A 27,384-nucleotide genomic window follows, 5' to 3' on the forward strand; every position below is an offset into this window, starting at 1 on the left:
ACATTCTCAAATAGTAGTTGAGTACCCCTGATGTACGGTCTATGTCATGTAGCAATTGCTGCCTGTGTGTGGACTACCTGGCCTGATGACTCCTTTCTGTCCCCAGTCTACCTGGCTGAGGTGCTGCTCCAGTTTCAACTGTTCTGCCTGAAGCTATGGAACCCTGACCTGCTCACCGGAAGTGCTACCTGTCCCAGGCCTGCTGTTTTCAACTCTCTAGAGACACCAGAGATACTCTGAATGATCGGCTATGAAAAGCCAACTGACATTTACTCCTGAGGTGTTGACCTGTTGCACCCTCAACAACCACTGTGCAATTATTATTATTTGACCCTGCTGGTCACCTATGAACATTTGAACATCTTGGCCATGTTCTGTTATAATCTCCACCCGGCACAGACAGAAGAGGACTGGCCACCCCTCATAGCCTGGTTCCTCTCTAGGTTTCTTCCTAGGTTCTGGCCTTTCTTGGGAGTTTTTCATAGCCACTGAGCTTCTACACCTGCATTGTTTGGGGTTTTAGGCTGGGTTTCTGTACAGCACTTTGAGATATCAGCTGATGTAAGAAGGGCTGTATAGATACAGTTGATTGTGTGTGTGTGTGTGTGTGTAGCATGGGGGGGTTAGAAATTGTTTCAAGTCATATTGTGTGTATGAGTTTATACAGTTTAAATTCAAGAAGCAACTAAGCTTCATACTAACCTTTAACACATGACATACTGTATGTGCATTATTAATGCATACTAACACACTCGTGACTGCTCAGTAAGGGATGTCTTCAGATGTACAATAACGATTCAGCAGGTGGTGTGCCAACGTGTATTACTAAAACATGTTTTTATTCCAAGTGACTCAGGTCACAATTATCACTGTACACAACCATCCCCCATGGCCGGATGGTCACCAAATAAAACACCTACACCCTCTAGTCTCCACATGCAGTTAGCTCCACTCCAGACTTTACAAAACACCCCCTGGTACAGGCAGTACACAGTACAAAAATAGTTTCAGCGCCATCCAATTATAATCTCATGGCAAAAAAATACACATTTGAGGTGTGGTCAAACCAGAGGTGTTGTTTGGCTAGGGTTTCAATGAACGTGTGTGCGTGTTAAGTCTCCAGGTGCCCAAATGCTGTTAAACATGGGTGCTCTCTGAGGTTTTAGCATTGCAGAAGAACCCAGTAAGACAACCATGTAGGACCACTATGTACTCACAGTTATGGTGGCCTCGACCCAAATCAACTATAGCCCTAGACATTTCTTGAGGAACCATTATGGATATGAAGGAAGTGGACATTAACAAGTGTGTAGGGTGTAGTGCCATGGGGTTGATTTGGGACTGAAGGATTGTGTCCATAGATTAAATAGACATCCTCTATAGATGCACAATCAATGGTCACGTTCATTAGACAGAACACTCCCAAACGTTTTAGATGCGTTTCAGCCTTTTCCTTTGAACGTTTCCCGTGCACATATGTTCAGTTGAGCATCGTTTTCGCTTAAATAAAAATATATGTATCTCCTGTGTGGAGATGGCAAAGATGATCACTGTCCATTCTACATGGATACACAGTTAATTTGCCTTGAAAATGGTTATGGGTCTCCATGGACACAGCCATTTTTCTACCAATAATCTCCGGGCCATAGATGCATCCTCTATAGACAGGTTGTTTTTGCAGCTGCACATTACCTGAAGATGGCTTTACATCTCAGGAACCACAAGTATGCTATAGCAATCCTCTGAAATATTCAGCCACCGTGACTGCAAAGATAAACCTGGAATGTAGCCATTTTCTTTTTTCCACCCTAGTCTGTCATTTTGAAATTCGCCCTGATTAAATAGATCAGTCATTTTGTCTCAAAGACAGTCACGTGTTGATTTTAAAGGACCAGGGTGCGTCAGTCTTGCTTTTCACCTCCCGTTGACGTCGCCCTTTGACCTTTTCTACTCCACGCTCAACCCTCTGGGTCTTCTTTTCCCAAGCTGCCTAGCTTTTTGTTCCCCTTATTCACTGTCCAATTGAGGCAGATAGTTTAGAATTAGAGTCTGGTTTGTTTATAGCGTCTTCTCTCATTCTCTCTCAAGTCCTCCCTGCCAACCTTTTCCCCCTCTTCTTTGTCCTCTGTTTCTTGCCCCACACCTTCTCCTCTCGGTCTCTCACTATTTCTCCAGGGTGTGGCGGCGGGTGGGTGTCACATGACGAGACAGCGGGACTTCTTGAGTTTGCGTCGGCGCTGCTGATACTCACTCAGCTCCTGCAGGTAGCCTCGGGACGGCCAGCGCAGTCTCTCCACCTGTTCCCGCTCCTCCTCTGTCAACCGAGATGACAAAAACACAAGGTTGCCGTGATGATATCACCATGGCGACATGTCAACCTTTCGCTCTTGCACACAAACAGTGCCAGGATAAATTTTTCTATCATTGCCTAAACAAACATTTTCAATGAAGCCATCAAGCCGCCTAAGTGTTCTGCCTGATACCCCTGTGCTTACACCTGAGAACTGCACCAGTGTGAATGTGTAGTAGGCCTACTCTCTAGTCTTTATCTCTTCACTTGTGCCCTTCCAGACCCATCTATTTGACCTGATATATTGTGTGCGATGACATTGTTAATGGAAATAATCCTGTTGTAGATGCTACTAAACGTGGATTGTGTGCTTATTAACCAGTGTGTGTCTTCAAAATCTGTCATAACCAGGGACCTCGTGGCTTGACAGGCATTAGGAAAGGTGAACGCCAATTTAGCGTCGTAGGTGTACAAGCCCTATTTACAAAATTGGAAGGTGTAAATGTTTTTTTAAACGCTTTAGCAATCCACTATTCCACTACATCGGCAGTCATAATTATTAATTTAACTTGTAATATGTCCCCTTTCAGAATGTGTCCTCCACTTAATAATCTGTGCTATTAAAACTGACAGTATGTCTACTGAATGGGTTTACAGTTCACTTTATTATATGATAAATGATATACAAAAAGCCATTAGCTTTCACAACAGCTTGCATCAGCCATAGCTTATGGTGACTGTCATGCAGGTCCAATTGCTCAGTTGGTCGACGCATAGGGCTTGCAACACCAGTTGTACTTAGTAAGTAGCTTTGACTTATTAATATTCCCTGTGATCTGCCCTATGGTTTCTCACCTGAGAGCTCCAGGAAGTCAGGCTTGTGGCTGAAGATTAGGTAGTTATTGGCTATGAAGTGGAGTAGCCATACATACAGCTGCTCTGCATTGTGGCACTGTGAGAGAGAGGGGAACAGTGACCACGTTTACATACTCATAGTATTCTTGATAGTAAGTAGCTCATATCCCGCTTCAGGTTTTATTTGGGATAAGTTTTTCACATGCACCTTTTGATATCCCACTCACGAGTATGCCTGAATCCATGAACCGAATATTCCAAATGTTTAAATGGCTTAGTTACTGAAGTATGGACACTGACTGTAGACTTAAAACCTCTCATATGTACCGTAATATTAACTCCTGCAGAAGTATGCATTTCTTTCATTAAAATGATCAAACACATGTTAATTTTGTCTCTAACATGAGTGGATAAATTATTTATTTCAGCATCTCATGAGAAAATGCAAATGTACTGTAACTTTTGTTACATAAAGACACTTATGCAAGCAGGCAGTATTTCAACCGCATAAAATATGCACACCAGACCAACTGAAATCTTATCAGAAACGTGTTAAATTGTTTTCTTGGCTTTTCATTCTCTTAAAACCAGTCAAACTGATGACATTTTTCACAGGAATCTTTTCACTGTTTGAGTTATTGCGTTTTTCTCCCCAGTCCCTAAACGAAAGACAACGTTACCGTTGTTACATTGATATAATTCATTAGTAATCTAGTTAAGACTATATTCTGTGGAGCACTATTTTATGGCAACATGTTATAACAGCAGAGAAGATGCATGTATCTAACTATAGTTGACAAATAAATGGCCTACCAAATGTCAGGAATTAGAAACAGAAACGTGTCTAAATTAGGGGTGAAAGTAGCCAGTAGGCTATATGGTCCAATACGGACTATCAGCCAAATTCATTATTATGGTGGATCAAACTACTCAGGTTACTTTAAGTTATTTGCTTCACAATCAGATGAAAACATCAACACACAACATCCATGATATGCAAAACGGACTCAGCAGACTGAGAAAAAGAGTAAACGGGCTAAAATGTTTACATGCCATAGTATCAAGTCTAAAATCGGCATAACCCAGACTTCTTATCCAGGTTTCTCATAACCGAGATTAACAAAATGTAGGGATATGATGTTTATATGCATCAACTCAAAAACAGAATACTTGAGTATCCCGAATAACAATGGGTCATTGGTGCGCATGTAAATGTGGTACGTGTCAGCTGTTTGAGGAAATATGTACTGTCACTAAAAAGAGGGATATGGAGGTGGTAAGTCAGCTATGTTGTAGCTTTTAAAATAGAAACTGCAAGACAGAATACAACAATGACTTCCACATGGAAAATGTCATTTTCCAACCCTGTGAAATGTGTGTGCATGCATATGCTCTCCTTGCCTCAAGCTTTTTTAACCGATGACCTGAAAGCTGGATAGGTGACAGACAGCACAATGGTAGAAACGCTTCACAGTTTAGGATACAAGTGGCTTTCACCAACCACATCCTCTCATGTTTGTGGTAAGGATTGTAAAAAATAAAAATTACTAGCATTATTTAATAATTTCTCTCTTTATTGGCACAGAGTTATAAACCTTGTTGAAACCTCAAGCGGTGCATCTCAATAGTCTGAAGTGTTTTCTCCTCGTCTCATCTCTCTGGAAAGCACTGTGGAGGATGCTGCTGGAGAAGTTTGTCAGTGCAGATAAGAAACGAATACAAGCAAAGGAATATTATTTAGAACCATGGTCAGATGATAGACCCATGGTCTTCGTCAGGTTGTGAAGGAAAGGAGACCATTGAGAATTGTGGGAGCTAGCCACATACACAGAAGAGAGAACACATACACACTCTCTTGCTGAATAGCAAATCCTTCCTCAAGGAAATGGCAGTTCAATTCTGGTCCTGTAGGGCCAAAACACGTCTGGTTTTCATGCCCTCCTTCAAACCAGGGACTGATTCAGACCTGGGACACCAGGTGAGTGCAATTAACTACCAGTTAAAAACATGTACCAGAAGTGATTTGGCCCACCATGACCGGACTTGAACAGCCCTGCTCTAGGCACTCCTGTATATCTGAATATGATTTTATGGTTGTGAGAATCTTCACCATATTGCTTCCACCAATCCAATGTTTTAAATATATAGGAGTGTGGAGAGGTTAAGGAGTAGGGGTCAATTTGGAATGGAGTAGGAAGTTCACACACTTAGGTTGGAGGTCATTAAAACTCGTTTTACAACCACTCCACAAATTTCTTGTTAACAAACTATAGTTTTGGAAAGTCGGTTAGGACATCTACTTTGTGCATGACAAGTATTTTTTTCCAACAATTGTTTACAGACAGATTCCACATTTCACTGTATCACAATTCCAGTGGGTCAGAAGTTTACATGCACTAAGTTGACTGCCTTTTAAACAGCTTGGAATCCAGAAAAGTATGTCATGGCTTTAGAAGCTCCTGGTAGGCTAATTGACATAATTTGAGTCAATTGGAGGTGTACCTGTGGATGTATTTCAAGGCCTACCTTCAAACTCACTGCCTCTTTGCTTGTCATCATGGGAAAATCAAAGGAAATCAGCCAAGACCTCAGAAAAAAATTGTAGACATCCACAAGTCTGGTTCATCCTTGGGAGAAATTTCCAAATGCCTGAAGGTACCACGTTCATCTGTACAAACAATAGTACACAAGTATAAACACCATGGGACCACGCAGCCGGCATACCGCTCAGGAAGGAGACGCGTTCTGGAGCCACGTTCAGGAAGGAGATTCGTACTTTGGTGCGAATAGTGCAAATCAATCCCAGAACAACAGCAAAAGATCTTGTGAAGATGCTGGAGGAAACAGGTACAAAAGTATCTATATCCACAGTAAAACAAGTCCTATATCAACATAACCTGAAAGGCCGCTCAGCAAGGAAAAAGCCACTGCTCCAAAACCGCCATAAAAAAAGCCAGACTATTGTTTGCAATTGCTCATGGGAACAAAGATCGTACTTTTTGGAGAAATGTCCTCTGGTCTGATGAAACAGAAATATAACTGTTTGGCCATAATGACCATCATTATGTTTAGAGGAAAAAGGGGGATGCTTGCAAGATGAAGAACACCATCTCAACTGTGAAGCACAGAGGTGGCAGCATCATGTTGTGGTCGTGCTTTGCTGCAGGATGGACTGGTGCACTTTACAAAATAGATGTCATCATGAGGTTGGAAAATTATGTGGATATATGGAAGCAACATCTCAAGACACGATACCACTTGTTGACTTCATTTCCGGTCACAACTTGCAGACTTGTTTTCGAGTTGCTGTGCGTTTCTTGACAACCTATTTTGCTACCTGACAACTTTACGGTTTTTACTTTTTAATTACCGGACGCTTTATCTGGACACGATTCGTCAGGATCTCCAACAGCCGAAGCTAAGTAGTAACATTAACACGATGCCTTCTAATTGCAGTCGCTGTACTCGCCTTACGGCGAGGATAGCTTTGCTACAAGCCCAGCTTCAGACGCAATCGTTAGGCAAGGGTAATTTTAGTCATTGGCGACTCCATTACCCGCAGTATTAGACTTAAAACAAATCATCCAGCGATCATACACTGTTTACCAGGGGGCAGTGCTACCGACGTTAAGGCTAATCTGAAGATGGTGCTGGCTAAAGCTAAAACTGGCGAGTGTATAAAGATATTGTTATCCACGTCGGCACCAACGATGTTAGGATGAAACAGTCAGAGATCACCAAGCGCAACATAGCTTCTGCGTGTAAATCAGCTAGAAAGATGTGTCGGCATCGAGTAATTGTCTCTGGCCCCCTCCCTGTTAGGGGGGAGTGATGAGCTCTACAGCAGAGTCTCACAACTCAATCGCTGGTTGAAAACTGTTTTCTGCCCCTCCCAAAAGATAGAATTTGTAGATAATTGGCCCTCTTTCTGGGACTCACCCACAAACAGGACCAAACCTGACCTGCTGAGGAGTGACGGACTCCATCCTAGCTGGAGGGGTGCTCTCATCTTATCTACCAACATAGACAGGGCTCTAACTCCTCTAGCTCCACAATGAAATAGGGTGCAGGCCAGGCAGCAGGCTGTTAGCCAGCCTGCCAGCATAGTGGAGTCTGCCACTAGCGCAGTCAGTGTAGTCAGCTCAGCTATCACCATTGAGACCGTGTCTGTGCCTCGACCTAGGTTGGGCAAAACTAAACATGGCGGTGTTCGCCTTAGTAATCTCACTAGGATAAAGACCACCTCCATTCCTGTCATTACTGAAAGAGATCATGACACCTCACATCTCAAAATAGGGCTACTTAATGTTAGATCCCTTACTTCAAAGGCAATTATAGTCAATGAACTAATCACTGATCATAATCTTGATGTGATTGGCCTGACTGAAACATGGCTTAAGCCTGATGAATTTACTGTGTTAAATGAGGCCTCACCTCCTGGCTACACTAGTGACCATATCCCCCGTGCATCCCGCAAAGGTGGAGGTGTTGCTAACATTTACGATAGCAAATTTCAATTTAATTTTGAGCTTCTAGTCATGAAATCTATACAGCCTACTCAATCACTTTTTATAGCTACTGTTTACAGGCCTCCTGGGCCATATACAGCGTTCCTCACTAAGTTCCCTGAATTCCTATCGGACCTTGTAGTCATAGCAGATAATATTCTCATCTTTGGTGACTTTAATATTCACATGGAAAAGTCCACAGACCCACTCCAAAAGGCTTTCGGAGCCATCATCGACTCAGTGGGTTTTGTCCAACATGTCTCTGGACCTACTCACTGTCACAGTCATACGCTGGACCTAGTTTTGTCCCATGGAATAAATGTTGTGGATCTTAATGTTTTTCCTCATAATCCTGGACTATCGGACCACTATTTTATTACGTTTGCAATTGCAACATGTAATCTGCTCAGACCCCAACCAAGGAACATCAAAAGCCGTGCTATAAATTCACAGACAACACAAAGATTCCTTGATGTCCTTCCAGATTCCCTCTGTCTACCTAAGGACGCCAGAGAAAATCAAAAATCAGTTAACCACCTAACTGAGGAACTCAATTTAACCTTGCGCAATACCCTAGATGCAGTTGCATCCCTAAAAACTAAAAACAATTCTCATAAGAAACTAGTTCCCTGGTACACAGAAAATACCCGAGCTCTGAAGCAAGCTTCCAGAAAATTGGAACGGAAATGGCGCGACAACAAACTGGAAGTCTTCCGACTAGCTTGGAAAGACAGTACTGTGCAGTACCGAAGAGCCCTTACTGCTGCTCGATCATCCTATTTTTCTAAGTTAATTGAGGAAAATAAGAACAATCTGAAATTCCTTTTTGATACTGTCGCAAACCTAACTAAAAAGCAGCATTCCCCAAGAGAGGATGACTTTCACTTTAGCAGTGATAAATTCATGAACTTTTTGAGGAAAAGATTATGATTATTAGAAAGCAAATTACGGACTCCTCTTTAAATCTGCATATTCCTTCAAAGCTCAGTTGTCCTGAGTCTGCACAACTCTCCCAGGACCTAGGATCAAGAGAGACGCTCAAGTGTTTTTAGTACTAGATCTCTTGACACAATGATGAAAATAATCATGGCCTCTAAACCTTCAAGCTGCATACTGGACCCTATTCCAACTAAACTACTGAAAGAGCAGCTTCCTGTGCTTGGCCCCCCTATGTTGAACATAATAAACGGCTCTATCCACCGGATGTGTACCAAACTCACTAAAAGTGGCAGTAATAAAGCCTCTCTTGAAAAAGCCAAACCTTGACCCAGAAAATATAAAAAACTACTGGCCTATATCGAATCTTCCATTCCTCTCAAAAATGGTAGAAAAGGCTGTTGTGCAGCAACTTACTGCCTTCCTGAAGACAAACAATGTATATGAAATGCTTCAGTCTGGTTTTAGACCCCATCATAGCACTGAGACGGCACTTGTGAAGGTGGTAAATGACATTTTAATGGCATCGGACCGAGGCTCTGCATCTGTCCTCATGCTCCTAGACCTTAGTGCTGCTTTTGATACCATCGATCACCACATTCTTTTGGAGAGATTGGAAACCCAAATTGGTCTACACGGACAAGTTGTGGCCTTGTTTAGATCATATCTGTCGGAAAGATATCAATTTGTCTCTGTGAATGGTTTGTCCTCTGACAAATCAACTGTAAATTTAGTTGTTCCTCAAGGTTCCGTTTTAGGACCACTATTGTTTTGACTATATATTTTACCTCTTGGGGATGTTATTCGAAAACATAATGTTAACTTTCACTGCTATGCGGATGACACACAGCTGTACATTTCAATGAAACATGGTGAAGCCCCAAAATTGCCCTTGCTAGAAGCATGTGTTTCAGACATAAGGAAGTGGATGGCTGCAAACGTTTTACTTTTAAACTCGGACAAAACAGAGATGCTTGTTCTAGGTCCCAAGAAACAAAGAGATCTTCTGTTGAATCTGACAATTAATCTTAATGGTTGTACAGTCATCTCAAATAAAACTGTGAAGGACCTCGGCGTTACTCTGGACCCTGATCTCTATTTTGAAGAACATATCAAGACTGTTTCAAGGACAGCTTTTTTCCATCTACGTAACATTGCAAAAATCAGAAACTTTCTGTCCAAAAATGATGCAGAAAAATGAATCCATGCTTTTGTCACTTCTAGGTTAGACTACTGCAATGCTCTACTTTCCGGCTACCTGGATAAAGCACTAAATAAACTTCAGTTAGTGCTAAATACAGCTGCTAGAATCCTGACGAGAACCAAAACATTTGATCATATTACTCCAGTGCTAGCCTCTCTACACTGGCTTCCTGTCAAAGCAAGGGCTGATTTCAAGGTTTTACTGCTAACCTACAAAGCAATACATGGGCTTGCTCCTACCTATCTCTCTGATTTGGTCCTGCCGTACATACCTACACGTACGCTACGGTCACAAGATGCAGGCCTCCTAATTGTCCCTAGAATTTCTAAGCAAACAGCTGGAGGCAGGGCTTTCTCCTATAGAGCTCCATTTTTATGGAATGGTCTGCCTACCCATGTCAGAGACGCAAACTCGGTCTCAACCTTAAGTCTCTACTGAAGACTCATCTCTTCAGTTGGTCATATGATTGAGTGTAGTCTGGCCCAGGAGTGGGAAGGTCAACGGAAAGGCTCTGGAGCAACGAACCGCCCTTGCTGTCTCTGCCTGGCCGGTTTCCCTCTTTCCACTGGGATTCTCTGCCTCTAACCCTATTACAGGGGCTGACTCACTGGCTTACTGGGGCTCTCTCATGCTGTCCCTGGAAGGGGTGCGTCACCTGAGTGGGTTGATTCACTGATGTGGTCATCCTGTCTGGGTGGGCGCCCCTCCTTGGGTTGTGCCATGGCGGAGATCTTTGTGGGCTATACTCAGCCTTGTCTCAGGATGGTAAGTTGGTGGTTGAAGATATCCCTCTAGTGGTGTGGGGGCTGTGCTTTGGCAAAGTGGGTGGGGTTATATCCTTCCTGTTTGGCCCTGTCTGGGTGTCCTCAGATGGGGCCACAGTGTCTCCTGACCCCTCCTGTCTCAGCCTCCAGTATTTATGCTGCAGTAGTTTGTGTCGGGGGGCTAGGGTCAGTTTGTTATATCTGGAGTACTTCTCCTGTCCTATTCGGTGTCCTGTGTGAATCTAAGTGTGCGTTCTCTAATTCTCTCTTTCTCTCTTTCTTTCTCTCTCTCGGAGGACCTGAGCCCTAGGACCATGCCCCAGGACTACCTGACATGATGACTCCTTGCTGTCCCCAGTCCACCTGACCGTGCTGCTACTCCAGTTTCAACTGTTCTGCCTTATTATTATTCGACCATGCTGGTCATTTATGAACATTTGAACATCTTGGCCATGTTCTGTTATAATCTCCACCCGGCAAAGCCAGAAGAGGACTAGCCACCCCACATAGCCTGGTTCCTCTCTAGGTTTCTTCCTAGGTTTTGGCCTTTCTAGGGAGTTTTTCCTAGCCACCGTGCTTCTACACCTGCATTGCTTGCTGTTTGGGGTTTTAGGCTGGGTTTCTGTACAGCACTTTGAGATATCAACTGATGTACGAAGGGCTATATAAATACATTTGATTTGATCAGTCAGGAAGATAAAGCTTGGTCGCAAATGGGTCTTCCAAATGGACAATGACCCCAAGCATACCTCCAAAGTTGTGGCAAAATGGCTTATGGACAACAAAGTCAAGGTATTGGCGCGGCCATCACAAAGCCCTGACCTCAATCCTATAACACATTTGTGGGCAGAACCTATATAGCGTGTGCGAGCAAGGAGGCCTACAAACCTGACTCAGTTACACCAGCTCTGTTAGAAGGAATGGGCCAAAATTCACCCAACTTATTGTGGGAAGCTTGTGGAAAGCTACCTGAAACATTTGACCCAAGTTAAACTATTTTAAGGCAATGGTACCAAATACTAATTGAGTGTATGTAAACTTCTGACCCTCTGGGAATGTGATGAAAGAAATAAAAGCTGAAATAAATCATTCTCTACTATTATTCTGACATTTCATTTTCTTAAAATAAAGTGGTGATCCTAACTGACCTAAAATGGGATTTTTACTAGGATTAAATGTCAGGAATTGTGAAACTGAGTTTAAATGTATTTGGCTAAACTTCCAACTTCAACTGTATATCTCACACACACGCACAAACCTTAGCTCTGCGGAGAAGGCGGATCACACTGATGCCGGTTGATGCCAGCTCTCGGCTAGGCATGCTCTGGAGGTAGGCACATACACACACCTCACACAGGTGCTGCAGACGCTTCACCTGGTACATCTCTGCACAGACCAGCACGGCCATGGCCTGCAATACACTGGCTGGACACACATACACACAGTCAAACATAGTGGAACCTCGTTTAGAAAATGTTCATACTCATGCACAAATTTGATTGTAAATTGTGGTTGAAATGCACACTTGTGATTTATAACACACACACGCCGCTGTACTGTCATATCACATTAACCAACTGGGAAACATATCAACCCCAAGATAACATCACAAACACACAAAATCCCTCCCCCGTCAAACAAATTGGCCTACATTACTATCCATCATATCGTAGTGTCACGGTGTCCACTCCAATTGCTCTTGATCTTCCCCCAGCCTGTCAATCATTTTGGGGGAGCTGTCAGTCAAATCCCTCTGGGGCTTATGAGATACTGTTAGTTCCATCTGAGAGTGCAAATCCACCGCCATTAATTTTCCCAGCCTGTACTGAGCAGCACTGAGGACCTGGGGCATGTTCACTGACAGGTTGCAGATAGAAATACATCTTTATCTTAAGTTTAGGATTCTGTTCTCCTGGGTTTGTAAGCTTTTGCTCCTGCCCTGCTGAATCACACCTGCTTCTAGAGAATCAACTGCTCATAATAATGACCTTAATTTTCTGAATCGAAGTGTTGGTTAGAGCAGGGTTTCCCAAACTTGGTCCTGCGTCCCCTCCTGGGTGCACGTTTAATTGTTTTGCCCTAATACTACACAGCTGATTCAAATAACCAACTCATCAAGCTTGAAACACTGAGTGAGAGCAAGGCTGCAGCAAAAGCCTGCATACTCCGTAGCTGTATGCGAAAACGTTTCTAGCCCTCAAATTCTTGCTTCATCCGTCCTTGTTTCCTCAATTACTCACACTCCCCTCATAGGACATTGGTGGAGAGGATCCACAGTCCCTCCCCCGGACCTCCTCTTCCAATGAAATTGGAAGTGAGGCGAGAAATTGAGGAAACAATGGCGGAGGAAGAAAGAATTTGACAGCTACCGGTAGTAGCGTTTTCATACACAGCAGTCTAAAGTGGGTGGGCCCCGGCCTATAATGAGCCTGTTTTTGTTCCTGCACTGCAGTGGACCCACCAGGACAGCAGGTGTCAGTGTAAAGGTACTCCAGGAAGGAGAGGAAGGTGTCAGAGGAGACTCCGTGGATGGGCACCACCCGACTCCGTGCCTCCGCATACTTCCCGCTGAACATAGCCGCCATGACATCACAGCGGGCCACCAGGACCGCCCGGTGAGCCGGTAACACACTCCCTGAAACACAGTCTGTTTTTAAATGTAATCCTTATTTTGACAAACTTACTGAGAATTAGAATCCATTATCCTTTATACAGTCTCCTTCACAGCAAGACCTCGGGGAGAAGTTGCTGGAGGAGATAGGTTGAATGGCGGTTTTCGGTAACATGTTGCTAATCGTTTCCGTGACATACCCCAGTTGTAAGAGGGAAGGTTTTCACGATACCGCTGAGGATACCGGCTACAGCTATTGTTGGTTTCTTGTACTTTTCTGACAAGCTTCCACATTACAGCTTCACATCAGCCAATCATATCTACTGAATGATCTTCTCATACACAGTCTAGGTGCAATGTGAATTTAATCTAAAACTGTCATAGTTATGAATTGATGCCTTTCAGGAATGGGTCATTTTAATTAACCCAGACCTTATGACCGCTATAGAGCATGACATAATGGTTGTCTTGAAGTATTTTCCATCTAATGACAGGCATTGTTACACTCATGAAAGTGCTCTCTATAGTTGGATGCAGCACAGGTGAAGCAAAGTGAACATTTTGAAGTGTCAGGAGCAGAATGAAAATGCATTTCATTATATGGGTTATTGTAAATGATTGCTAACGCACTTGGAGCTTGGTGTCACCATGCAATAGTTTCTCATTGTTAAAAAGAAAAATGTACAGTTGCTGCATCAAAGGCATTAAAAATGTGCACACACATCTGTAACATAATATCAGGAGATTTTTAACATTACTGAGTGTTTATACCCCCAAAAAGATACAATAATTGCACAAAAAATACATGATTTGTACATACATTTCTAAAGGACCTTCTAGCACTGTGGTTATTGTATAGCAAGTGCATGTCATACGAAGTACCCTGAATTATGTTGACGGCATTTTCTCTATTCGGTGCAATAATGAAATGGACTGACTCCCTGAGAGCCCCAATGAAGGAATCAGCTAATCATGTTTAATAAAAAAAGGTGACCTGGCACTACATGTAATTGTCTGGGGTGTGTGAACTTGCCTTGCACCATAAAAATTACATCAGAGTAGAGAGGAGAATTGAAGAGGTTGACCAGAGACTGAGGACCAAGCTGGGCGGCCCGGGCGTTGGGCGTGTCCCTGGGACCCTACAAACACACACAGACGTCCACACAAACATGCACAGGAACATGTGTGCACAAACACAAACCGACACACACACACACAGCGTGAGAATTCCGCCACTGTTGGTGTTTACAAGCATAAGTGCCATTTCATTCAGAGCTTCCACATCCAGCTCCCCAGTGGCATCAAAATAGCCTGTCTAACAGCCTGCCTCAGCAGCTGGTAACTCCACTGTCCCTGGCCTCACTGCCAAGACTGCCTCAATGGAGCTGGCTAATGCTGAAACAGACTGGCAGGCAGGCTCGCTTCCAGAGCAGTTTGCATATCAAACTCATGGCTTCATTATGCTGCATTTTGTTATAACATCGCATGGATCATTGATTTTCAGCTGCTTAGTAAATTCCACTGATGGTTTGAAACCAAACATATGAAATGCTCCTTGATAAGAACTAGTGCAAAAGTGACACTTCGTTTTTGATGGAATTGAAAAAGAATGAACTCAACCCTCATCACCAGATCGAATTATTACCCTGCATGTCACGTCTCCTGATGTTAAGTCCCACATCACATTCCCTTGGCTCAATCTGAGAGTTTAACCTATCCCAAATGAATCATTTAGTGCACTGCTTTTGACCAGAGCCACATATTGTGTTATATCGGGGTTAGGGTGTGTGCGTGCATTTGTATCTGTTCAAGCTTCTAGGTCACCTTGTCTCTGCCCAGGAAGGAGCGGATGCGGTCCATGAGTTGAGCCACGGCCAGAGAGTTGTTAAGCTTCTCCCCCATGGCCTCCTGGAGGTGCTCCCACTCCCACGCCCCTGGATCACACCAGAACCACAGACACACAAACACTCATATATACCACAGAAACAGACAGACATATATAAAAATAAATATATTCGTTAAAAAACAAGGACATTTTCTAAGTGACCCCAAACTTGTGTGTGTATAAATTTGGGGTCACTTAGAAAATGTCCTTGTTATTTAAAGAAAAGCACATTTTTTGCCCATTAAAATAACATCAAATTGATCAGAAATATAGTATACAGAAATATAGTAGACATTGTAAATGTTGTAAATGATTATTGTAGCTGGAAACGGCAGATTTTCCTACATAAGCGTAGAGGCCCATTATCAACAACAATCCCTCCTGTGTTTCAATGGAAAGTTGTGTTAGCTAATCCAAGTTGACCATTTTAAAAGGCGAATTGATCATTAGAAAACTATTTTGCAATTATGTTAGCATATGTTAGCAGAAAATGGTTGTTTTGATTAAAGAAGAAATAAAACTGGCCTTCTTTCGACTAGTTGATTATCTGGAGCATCATCATTTGTGGGTTTGATTATAGGCTCAAAATGGCCAGAAACAAAGAACTCTCTTCCGAAACTCGTCAGTCTATTCTTGTTCTGAGAAATGAAGGCTATTCCATGCAAGAAATTGCCAAGAGACTGAAGATCTCGTACAACACTGTACTACTCCCTTCACAGAACAGCACAAACTGGCTCTAACCAGAATAGAAAGAGGAGTGGAAGGCCCCGGTGCACAACTGAGCAAGAGGACAAGTACATTAGTGTCTAGTTTGAGAAAAAGATGCCTCACAAGTTCTCAACTGACAGCTTCATTAAATAGTACCCGCAAAACACCAGTCTCAACTTCAACAGTGAAGAGGCGACTCCGGGATGCTGGCCTTCTAAGCAGAGTTCCTCTGTCCAGTGTGTGTTCTTTTACCCATCTTAATCTTTTATTTTTATTGGCCAGTCTGATATATGTCTTTTTCTTTGCAACCCGGAGTTGCCTCTTCACAGTTGACGTTGAGACTGATGTTTTGCGGGTAGTTATTCAATTCCATTCTGTTTCTCAAATATCCCCACTTTCTCTCAAACACAAGCAATTCACAGAGATGCCATTTAGACAAATACATTTAGCTGCAGACACACACACACACACACACACACACACACACACACACACACACACACACACACACACACACACACACACACACACACACACACACACACACACACACACACACACACACACACACACACACACACACACACACACACACACACCATATGCTCAGACAGTCACTCTTCCTCACATGTATGTAAAGGCATGAATCAGCCAGGTCCCAGCTTGCCAACTTGAGCACTACAGTAATCGCTTTCCATAATGAATGAGAAAAGCCACAGCCAACACACACACACAAATACACACAACTTCTCCCTCAACGTCAGCACGACAAAGAAGCTGATCGTGGACTACAGGAAACAGAGGGCTGAGCACACCCTCATTCACATCGACATGGATTAAGTTGAGGCGGTCGAGAGCTTCAAGTTCCTCGGTGTCCACATCACTAAGGACCTGTCATGATCCAAACACACCACCAACACAGTCGTGAAGAGGGCACGACAACACATCTTCCCCCTAAGGAGGCTGAAAAGATTTGGCATGAGCCCTCAGTTCTACAGCTGCAACATTGAGAGCATCTTGACTGGCTGTATCACCACTTGATGTGGCAACTTCTCAGCATCGGACCACAAGGTACTACAGAGGGTAGTATGTACGGTCCAGTATATCACTGGGGCCGAGCTCCCTGTCACCCAGGACCTCTATACCAGGCAGTGTCAGAGGAAGGGCTTAACATTTTTCAAAGATTCCAGCCACCCAAGTAAAAGCCTGTTCCCTCTGCCACCACACAGCAAGCGGTACCGAAGCGCAAAGTCTGGGATCAAAAGGCTCCTGAACAGCTTCAACCCCAAGCCATCAAACTGCTGAGCAAATAATTAAATGGCTACTCAGACTTTCAGTTTTCCACTCCTATCTACAGGATCTAAAGTATGTGGACAGCTGCTCGTCGAACATCTCATTACAAAATCATGGGCATTAGTATGGAGTTGATCCTCCCTTTGCTGCTATAACAGCCTCCTCTCTTCTGAGAAGGCTTTCCACTAGATATTGCTGCGAGGGCTTGCTTCCATTTAGCCACAAGGACATTAGTGAGGTTGGGCGATTAGACCTGGCTCACAGTCTGCGTTCTAATTCATCCCAAAGGTGTTCGATGGGGTCAAGGTCAAGACCTTGCTTTGTGCACGAGGGCATTGACATGCTGAAACAGGAAAGGGCCTTCCCCAAACTGTTGCCACAAAGTTGGAAGCACAGAATCGTCTAGAATATCATTGTATGCTGTAGCGTTAAGATTTTCCTTCACTAAAACTAAGGGCCTAGCCTGAACCATCAAAAACAGCCCCATACCATCATTCCTCCTCTACCAAACTTTACAGTTGACATCCAGGCAGGTAGAGTTCTCCTGGCATCCTGCCAAACCCAGATCAGTACGATGATACGATGGTGAAGCATCACTTCAGAGAACGGGTGTTCAATGATCCAGAGTCCAATGGCGGCTAAATTTACACCACTCCAGCAGATGCCTGGCATTGCACATGGTGATCTTAGGCTTGTGTGCGGCTGCTTGGCCATGGAAACCCATCGAACAGGTCTTGTGCTGACATTGCTGCCAGAGGAAGTTTGGAACTCGGTAGTGAGTGATGCAACTGAGGACAGACCATTTTTACGCGCTACGTGCTCCAGCACTCCCATCCTGTGAGCTTGTGCAGCCTATCATTTTGTGGCTGAGCCGTTGTTGCTCCTAGACTTTTCCACTTCACAATAACAGCACTTACAGTTGACTGGGGCAGCTCTAACAGGGCATAAATTTGACAAACTGACCAGTCGGAAAGGTGGCATTCTATGACGGTACAATGTTGAAAGTCACTGAGCTCTTCAGTAAGGCCATTCTACTAACCATGTTTGTCTATGATTGCATGGCTGTGTGCTCAAGTTTATACACCTGTCAGCAACAGGTGTGGCTGAAATAGCCAAATCCACTAATTTGAAGAGGTGTCCACGTACTTTTGTATATATAGTGTACATGTACATTGATCAAAGTAAATCACCTAATCTAACCTAAATGTACATACTACGTCAATCATTCACCCAACTACCTTGTACCCCAGTACACTGACTCGGTACCAGTGCTCCTTGTATACAGCCTGTATATAGCCTCGTTATTGTTATTTTATTGTGTATTTTGTTATTTTCTTTTTATCTATTTGATCATTTTATTTCTAACTGCATTGTTGGGAAAGTATACACTTGTTGTATTCGGCACGTGACAAATACAATTAGATTAGAAACACACAGGATGGAGACTGCAGATAGTCGTAGCAGTAGATTGCATACAGTGATGGTAAATTATCCATTATAAAAGAAAACAACATTATCTCACTTAGCTACAGCCTCGCTCTCTATCTCTGCTCCACGTGCTTATAGCGAACAGCACTTGAACCAGTAGTTTACCTCGGTAGAGGAACATGAGCGTCTCCCACAGGCACAGGCACAGCAGCGGGTCCTTTACCACCAGGCGTGATAGCCGTCCAGCCAGATGCCCATCAGGCCGCAACCCGTCCTCTTTGCCCAGACCCCCATCCCAGGTGGAGAGCAGTGATGGGGGTTCCCCGTCTCCCCGGCCATCCCCCCGGCAAGCGCAACGCGAGATGGGCCTCTCCCTGGCCTTGGGCCCCAGCAACAGCTGTCTGAAGTAGGGGCTGACAGCACAGAGGACGGCGGCGTGCCCCCAGCCCAGCTCCTTCCCAGAGTCCCCAGCGTAGAAGGCTACATCGGCAAACTGGACGCCGCGCTCCAACAGCCACTGTAGGTCCTGAGAGAAGCTGGACTCCTCCACTCGGATGGGGGGAAGACGTGCTGGATGGATGGAGAGAGGGAGAGAAAGAGAGAGATTGGAGAGTTGGGCGAGGGGATGAGGGAAAAGCAGAGTATTAGGTGGAAGGTAAACAGAGACAGTGTTAAGGTAAATCAATGTCCTTATAATCCTATTTATGCTTAATCCACGCTGCACCTCTGTGCACCTCATCACTTTTTTTATTGCCACTCAGTTTTGGCCTGGTTTACAGGAAAGCTTCTCCAGGAATCAATGCACTTCATATTTAATGGATGTTGCACGACAGAGCGAGAGAGAGTTAAGTAGAGTTGGACGGGCCCCAGGCAAGCCAACCCATCCACCCACCTACTTTGGCAGTGCTGCCCTTCGCTGTCAATCACCAAGTCAAAGTTCATCAGACATAGTGGCTAAATGGCAAGGCTGCTATATTTAGTATGTTTACTGTAGCTTAGCCGTGTGCTCTGTACATGAACACAGATGGGTGTAGTATGTGTACTACACATTCACAGGAATAAACAAACAAAGAATGAACACTATAGGGTGAGGGGCTGACTAACAGATCATTCTAAACTTTGATAAAGCAGTGAAAATGTGTGTCTATATTGAGAAAAGGAAGCAAATGTACACTCAGTTTGCTACAACCAAAATGTGATCATCTACTGAAGCTTATAATACAGCGGCAAAGTTTCAACCAACATGATATGATCTTGGTCAGGTGACCTGTATAATGATGTATTTTCACTAACCTTCAGTCGAAGATCCCATTTGGGCAGGAAACTCCCCAATTATTTATTCAGCTCCTCTGGCATGTTTGGATATGCGCAATTACTCTCTTTTCATAATTCCTAATTAATCCCATGAGCTAAAATAGTCCTGATATTCTCATCTCAGATCTCACAGACCTTGAATCTATGCAAAATAAATCCCCCAAAAGTAAGGTATCTGTTAGATTGGTCCAGCTGTAGAAATGTTGTAGTTTGACTATTCTGTGTCTACTATACATTTGGTTAAAACACCCAACTGTGTAAGTGATTGGTTACAATGTAGTCACATACAGTCGGGTGAATATCAGAAGAAAAAATAGATGTATAATTCAAAACATCTAGTAGCATGTTTATAACAACAGTAGCATGTGCAAGGAGAACAAGAACGGGTTGAGAATTAAACCCAGAGGAACATAACAAGTAAAGTTGATATAATAGAACGGGTTGAGAATTATACCCTGAGGAACACCACAAGTAAAGTTGATATAATAGAACGGGTTGAGAATTATACCCTGAGGAACACCACAAGTAAAGTTTATATAATATATGCATAGAACTGATTTAAAGGTGCCCTATTCTAGTATTACAGTCTTTCTCTCACCTGGTTGTTCCAGATGAGGGGGGCGGGGCTCATTCAGCTTGTTGCCTCGCCTCTTTTCTGGACGGTCGTTGGCCTTCTGCTTCAAACATTGAATCATGAAGTACTCCAGCTGAATACAAATACAAACACACCCTAGTTAGCATAAACATACACACCAAAATAAAATGGTGACACAATTAATTTTCAGTCCCATTCTTATCTCCACTATGGCCAATAACATAATACTCTGCCATCTACATCAGGGATGAGCAAATTCAGTCCTCGGGGGCCGGAGTGGTGTGACACTGTTTCCCGACCCCTAGCAAACACAGCTAATTGCATTCTATACTGAAGATCATATGATTAGTTGATTAATGGAGTTAGCTGGGGCTGGGGCGGAGGTTTGACACCAATCAGGCCCGTGAGGCCTGGCATTGCATCCCTGCTCTACATCATCAATGATGAATGATAACATTGATCACACACCAGTCATAAATCACACCATCAAACAATGATAATTTCATAACTGGCAGATGCAGACACTCACCACGCTGCCAAAGTAGCGGCTCACAAAGACATGGTTGAGGGAGGGTAGCTCCAGATAAGTGGCCCCCAGGTCCCTAGAGAGCTGCAGGCCCTCGCTGTGTGGGACACAGCTGCTCCAGTCTGATGCACATAGGGGGCATGTGCAGGGGGGCCCCTCATCTAGACAGTGAGAGGACAGGAGAGGTGAGTGAGACAGGATGAAATGTACCTCCTCTAAATGTCCACCACATGAGGCTGCTGAGGGGAGAACAGCTCATAATAATGGCCGGAACAAAGTGAATGGAATGACATCAAACACATGGAAACTATGTGTTAGATGACATTTGATAGCATTTCACAAATTCCGCTCCAGCCATTACCACAAGCCCGTCCTCCCCAATTAAGGTGCCACCAACTTCCTGTGATGTACACACACTCAGTGCTCAAAAACACGGTACCACCCACAAAACTTCCAGAAAATCTCACGATTATATTTTATCCATCATAGATATAAGCACATACTGACATTCAGATGGATTTACAATGCATGCATAGGCATACCCTGCATATGCATAATTCAGCCTACATGCAGAGAGACAAAGTCAGAGAGCGAGAATATAAAGAAAAAAATTACACATCTATCAGCATCCTAAATGTGTACTTGTAAGCACAGCAGTGTTCTAGAATATTGGACCGTTCATATTTTTCAAATTCTCAGTGGGGTGTAGCAATTTCTCCAACAGTCACCCCATTCAAATTAATAGAGGACACGTACGCAGAGCCGCGTTGTTTGGGATTTTTGGGGAGGTGTGCGTTTTGGGCTTTTGAGTCCCTTGCGGATGGTGGACTCAGAGCCATGCAGCTAGGTCACAATGGGAAGCCGGATTATCGCATCTCTGCGTCTGTGGACTCTGGATTACATTTAAGAGGGAAATGTAGGGAGAAGTAAAAAGACGTGATGAAGGAGCCAGAGAGCGAGACATAGTGGGGCGGTCTGCTCAGTGCCAAATGCAAGGAATAAATCACTCTGCTAATAAAACTGCAGGCATAGAGTGAAAGGTAGACACTGTCTGTTGTGCGTTTGTGTGTGTGTGTGTGTGTGTGTGTGTGTGTGTGTGTGTGTGTGTGTGTGTGTGTGTGTGTGTGTGTGTGTGTGTGTGTGTGTGTGTGTGTGTGTGTGTGTGTGTGTGTGTGTGTGTGTGTGTGTGTGTGTGTGTGTGTGTGTGTTGCAATGATTTTGCCCTAAGTCACCTAACCAAGGCAACAGGAAACAACTGCACGCAGCGGTCATCCGCCACATTCTTTTGGGGATAGCTTTAGCACAGACAATAAAGCAGCGACAAAACAATACAAAAACACGGTGTCAGATCCACCACCATCCCACAAGACCCCTCTCTCACCACCAAAGAGTTATCAAATACTATCTGGCAAGATCTTAAAGCATCTCACCACCAAAGAGTTATCAAATACTATTATCATCTTGCAATGAAGCTCTGGCAAGATCTTAAAGCATCTCACCAAGCTAAAAATAACCCATCATGAATGTGGTGTATTCGTTTACACCACTGAAATAAAAAAGATGGGGACACAGAAGCATAGACATTAAAGTGGGCATGATGGTTAATACTTTGCTAGTTTAACACCACTGACCTGGGTAATACCAGGTGTCACTGTACCACTCAATGTGTGTGTGGGTGTCAGGGTTTGGACTTTGCCTACTTCTTTCTTGCACCAGATTATGCTTGGTTTGTTTGCTGTTTAAACCACGAAGACACATTACTTAGATGCAAAAGCCTGGGGCCTGTTTGAGATTTAATCATAAAATGAGAATCATCCTCTTAACTGAAAAGACAAATCCACTCCTTCAGCCATTTCCTCTGCTCCTACCAAAAGAGACAAAATGATATAGATTATATTTTTGGATGATATGAGTTTAGTTTCAGTTTATTGCATCGTAACAGAGTTATGTCAGATGGCATTAACATGGTTGGAAGCAATAACCTATTATGACTGGTGTGAGAGGCCTCATATCCAGTCAATGTCGTGTTTCTAAAAGTGCTGTGAGGGAACCATTGACTGCAATGGATTGTAAGACTGTTGAACAAAACTTCCCCACTTGACTCATTATACAAAATGTAATCTTTATTTAACCAGGCAGGTTAATAAAGACAATGGCAACCTGGCATGTGGTAAGTACATGGCAGTGGAGGATCCTCAGATGAGGAAGGGGAGGAACATCCTCCTCAGTGAATTTAATAAAAATAAACATTTTAAAACATTAAAAAACTTTTTAGATAAAACTGTACTAAATATAATCACGTCACTAAATAATAGATTAAAACACACTATTTTCCAAATAAGGTCTGCAGTAGCCTCAACAGCCCTCTACAGGGTAGCGCCATGGTGTAGCCGGAGGACAGATAGCTTCTGTCCTCCTCTGAGTACATTGACTTCAATACAAAACCTAGGAGGCTCACGGTTCTCACACCCTGCCATGGACTTACACTGTAATTATGATAACTTCCGGAGGACGTCCTCCAAACTATCAGAGCTCTTGCAGCAAGAACTGACATGTTGTCCACTCAATCAAAGGTTCAGGGAATTAATCTAGTACTGAAAGCATAAACTACAGCCAACTAGCACAGTGCATTAAATGTGGTGAGTAGTTGACTCAAGAGGAGAGAAAGAAAATAGTTGTGCAGTTTTTAACATGAATTTATTCCTAAATGAAGGAGAAGCAAGAGAGAGAGTGTGTCATTTTTTTTCAGTTTCACTCCCAAAAGATAATTGGCCCTCTTTCTGGGACTCACCCACAAACAGGACCAAACCTGGCCTGCTGAGGAGTGACGGACTCTATCCTAGCTGGAGGGGTGCTCTCATCTTATCTACCAACATGACAGGGCTCTAACTCCTCTAATGCAGCTAGCTAGTTTGGCCTACAAAAACACCCTGCTCAAACAGAGGGATGTTATGTTAGCTAGCTGGCTATGACTATCCAACACAACACTGGAACTGTTCCAAGTCAAGATAAGCTTTTGGTTTAACTAATTTATTGCCACCAGGGCCTACCGGTGTAACTGCTTGCTGACTGTATACTGTAACATTACTGCATGATTGTAGTGAGTTAACGAACGCGTTAGTTCTATAAGCTATGCTGACTATGACGTTACTTTAGCTAATATGGTGACAACGACAACTTGCAGACTTGTTTACGTGTTGCTGTGCGTTTTGTTGCCAACCTTACTTTGCTACCTGACAACTTTACGGTCTTTACTTTTTAATTACCGTTTATATTTTGGGTTTTTCCCTCAACTCAACTTTTTTTCATTCAACTTTTTCACTCCGGACGCTTTATCTGGATGTGGTTCGTCAGGACCTCCAACAGCTGAAGCTAAGTAGTAACATTTACATGATGCCTTCTAATTGCAGTCGCTGTACGCATAATATACAGGAGAACGATCGCCTTATGGCGAGGATAGCTGTGTTGCAAGCCCAGCTTCAGACGCAATCATTAGGCAAGGGTCATTTCAGTGTAGGAAAGGATGAAACAGCGTCTGTGCCACCAGTAGGTACAGATAGTAACGTTAGTATAACTCCCATCGCACGGTCCCCGTGGCCCGACAACTTTCTCATGGTTTCTGGAGAGAAATGCTGTAGGGATGCTCAACCGGTGTCGCTCATTCGGCCGACAGAAACTTTCAACCGGTTTTCCCCATTAAGCAGCGAGTCGGAGTCTGAGGCCGATCCTTCTCTTGTCTCTACTCCTCTCGTTATGGGGTCTGAGACGCCGAAGCTTCCCACCATTAGCTCTGACAAATTGAAAACCCTAGTCATTGGTGACTCCATTACCCGCAGTATTAGACTTAAAACAAATCATCCAGTGATCATACTGTTTACCCGGTTGGCAGGGCTACCGACGTTAAGGCTAATCTGAAGATGGTGCTGGTTAAAGCTAAAACTGCAGAGTATAGAGATATTGTTATCCACGTCGGCACCAACGATGTTAGGATGAAACAGTCAGAGGTCACCAAGTGCAACATAGCTTCAGCGTGTAAATCAGCTAGAAAGATGTGTCGGCATCGAGTAATTGTCTCTGGACCCCTCCCAGTTAGGGGGAGTGATGAGCTCTACAGCAGAGTCTCACAACTCAATCGCTGGTTAAACTGTTGTCTGCCCCTCCCAAAAGATAGAATTTGTAGATAATTGGCCCTCTTTCTGGGACTCACCCACAAACAGGACCAAGCCTGGCCTGCTGAGGAGTGATGGACTCCATCCTAGCTGGAGGGGTGCTCTCATCTTATCTACCAACATAGACAGGGCTCTAACTCCTCTAGCTCCACAATGAAATAGGGTGCAGGCCAGGCAGCAGGCTGTTAGCCAGCCTGCCAGCTTAGTGGAATCCGCCACTAGCACAGTCAGTGTAGTCAGCTCAGCTATCACCATTGAGACCGTGTCTGTGCCTCGACCTGGGTTGGGCAAAACTAAACATGGTGGTGTTTGCCTTAGCAATCTCACTAGGATAAAGACCTCCACCATTCCTGTCATTATTTAAAGAGATCGTGATACCTCACATCTCAAAATAGGGCTACTTAATGTTAGATCCCTTACTTCAAAGGCAATTATAGACAATGAACTAATCACTGATCATAATCTTGATGCGATTGGCCTGACTGAAACATGGCTTAAGCCTGATTAATTTACTGTGTTAAATGAGGCCTCACCTCCTGGTTACACTAGTGACCATATCCCCCGTGCATCCAGCAAAGGCGGAGGTGTTGCTAACATTTACGATAGCAAATTTCAATTTACAAAAAAAAAAATCCCGTTTTCGTCTTTTGAGCTTCTAGTCATGAAATCTATGCGGTCTACTCAATCACTTTTTTATAGCTACTGTTTACAGGCCTCCTGGACCATATACAGCTTTCCTCATTGAGTTCCCTGAATTCCTATCAGACCTTGTAGTCATAGCAGATAATATTGAAATTTTTGGTGACTTTAATATTCACATGGAAAAATCCACAGACCCACTCCAAAAGGCTTTCGGAGCCATCATCGACTCAGTGGGTATTGTCCAACATGTCTCTGGACCTACTCACTGTCACAGTCATACTCTGGACCTAGATTTGTCCCATGGAATAAATGTTGTGGATCTTAATGTTTTTCCTCATAATCCTGGACTATCGGACCTATCGGACATTTTATTACGTTTGCAATTGCAACAAATAATCTGCACAGACCCCAACCAAGGAGCCTCAAAAGTCATGCTATAAATTCAGACAACACAAAGATTTCTTGATGCCCTTCCAGACTCCCTCTGCCTACCCAAGGACATCAGAGGACAAAAATCAGTTAACCACCTAACTGCGGAATTCAATTTAATCTTGCGCAATACCCTAGATGCAGATGCACCCCTAAAAATTAAAAGCATTTCTCATAAGAAACTAGCTCCCTGGTATACAGAAAATACCCAAGCTCTGAAGCAAGCTTCCAGAAAATTGGAAAGGAAATGGTGCCACACCAATCTGGAAGTCTTCCGACTAGCTTGGAAAGACAGTACCATGCAGTATCAAAGAGCCCTTACTGCTGCTCGATCATCCTATTTTTCCAACTTAATTGAGGAAAATAAGAACAATCCAAAATGTATTTGTGATACTGTCGCAAAGCTAACTAAAAAGCAGCATTCCCAAGTGAGGATGGCTTTCACTTCAGCAGTAATAAATTCATGAACTTCTTTGAGGAAAAGTTCATGATTATTAGAAAGCAAATTACGGACTCCTCTTTAAATCTGCGTATTCCTTCAAAGCTCAGTTGTCCTGAGTCTACAGAACTCTACCAGGACCTAGGATCAAGAGAGACACTCAAGTGTTTTAGTACTATATCTCTTGACACAATGATGAAAATAATCATGGCCTCTAAATCTTCAAGCTGCATACTGGACCCTATTCCAACTAAACTACTGAAAGAGCTGCGTCCTGTGCTTGGCCCTCCTATGTTGAACATAATAAACGGCTCTCTATCCACCGGATGTGTACCAAATTCATCAAAAGTGGCAGTAATAAAGCCTCTCTTGAAAAAGCCTAAACTTTACCCAGAAAATATCAAAAACGATCGGCCTATATCGAATCTTCCATTCCTCTCAACATTTTTAGAAAAGGCTGTTGCGCAGCAACTCACTGCCTTCCTGAAGACAAACAATGTATACAAAATGCTTCAGTCTGGTTTTAGACCCCATCATAGCACTGAGACTTGTGAAGGTGGTAAATTACCTTTTAATGGCATCAGACTGAGGCGTTGCATCTGTCCTCGTGCTCCTAGACCTTAGTGCTGCTTGGAAACCCAAATTGGTCTACACGGAAAAGTTCTGGCCTGGTTTAGATCTTATATGTCGGAATGATATGAGTTTGTCTCTGTGAATGGTTTGTCCTCTGACAAATCAACTGTAAATTTTGGTGTTCCTCAAGGTTACGTTTTAGGACCACTATTGTT

At 43.5% G+C, this 27,384-nt stretch overlaps 1 protein-coding gene across 5 annotated transcripts in view; it reads right to left on the reverse strand.

Annotated features, from left to right (window-relative positions):
• Positions 1 to 820: 820 nt before the first annotated feature.
• Positions 821 to 27,384, reverse strand: part of rhobtb3 (Rho related BTB domain containing 3) — a 40,185-nt gene continuing 13,621 nt past the window's right edge. For 2 of the 5 annotated variants that reach the window (XM_046340005.1, XM_046340009.1), the window contains exons 5-13: positions 20,921 to 21,078; positions 20,395 to 20,503; positions 18,648 to 19,052; positions 14,993 to 15,102; positions 14,202 to 14,307; positions 13,019 to 13,192; positions 11,816 to 11,982; positions 3,146 to 3,242; positions 821 to 2,314 (exon numbers count right to left, since the gene is read on the reverse strand). In XM_046340005.1, the coding sequence (XP_046195961.1) occupies positions 2,196 to 2,314; positions 3,146 to 3,242; positions 11,816 to 11,982; positions 13,019 to 13,192; positions 14,202 to 14,307; positions 14,993 to 15,102; positions 18,648 to 19,052; positions 20,395 to 20,503; positions 20,921 to 21,078 (1,445 nt within the window). In that variant the 3' untranslated portion in view covers positions 821 to 2,195. Of the gene's footprint in view, positions 2,315 to 3,145; positions 3,243 to 11,815; positions 13,193 to 14,201; positions 14,308 to 14,992; positions 15,103 to 18,647; positions 19,053 to 20,394; positions 20,504 to 20,920; positions 21,079 to 27,384 lie in introns of those variants that run through there. The other 3 variants (XR_006837447.1, XM_046340018.1, XR_006837444.1) reach the window with 3 other exon arrangements.

Source organism: Oncorhynchus gorbuscha, linkage group LG03, assembly GCF_021184085.1.
Source record: "Oncorhynchus gorbuscha isolate QuinsamMale2020 ecotype Even-year linkage group LG03, OgorEven_v1.0, whole genome shotgun sequence".
Classification (NCBI taxonomy): Eukaryota; Metazoa; Chordata; class Actinopteri; order Salmoniformes; family Salmonidae; genus Oncorhynchus; species Oncorhynchus gorbuscha.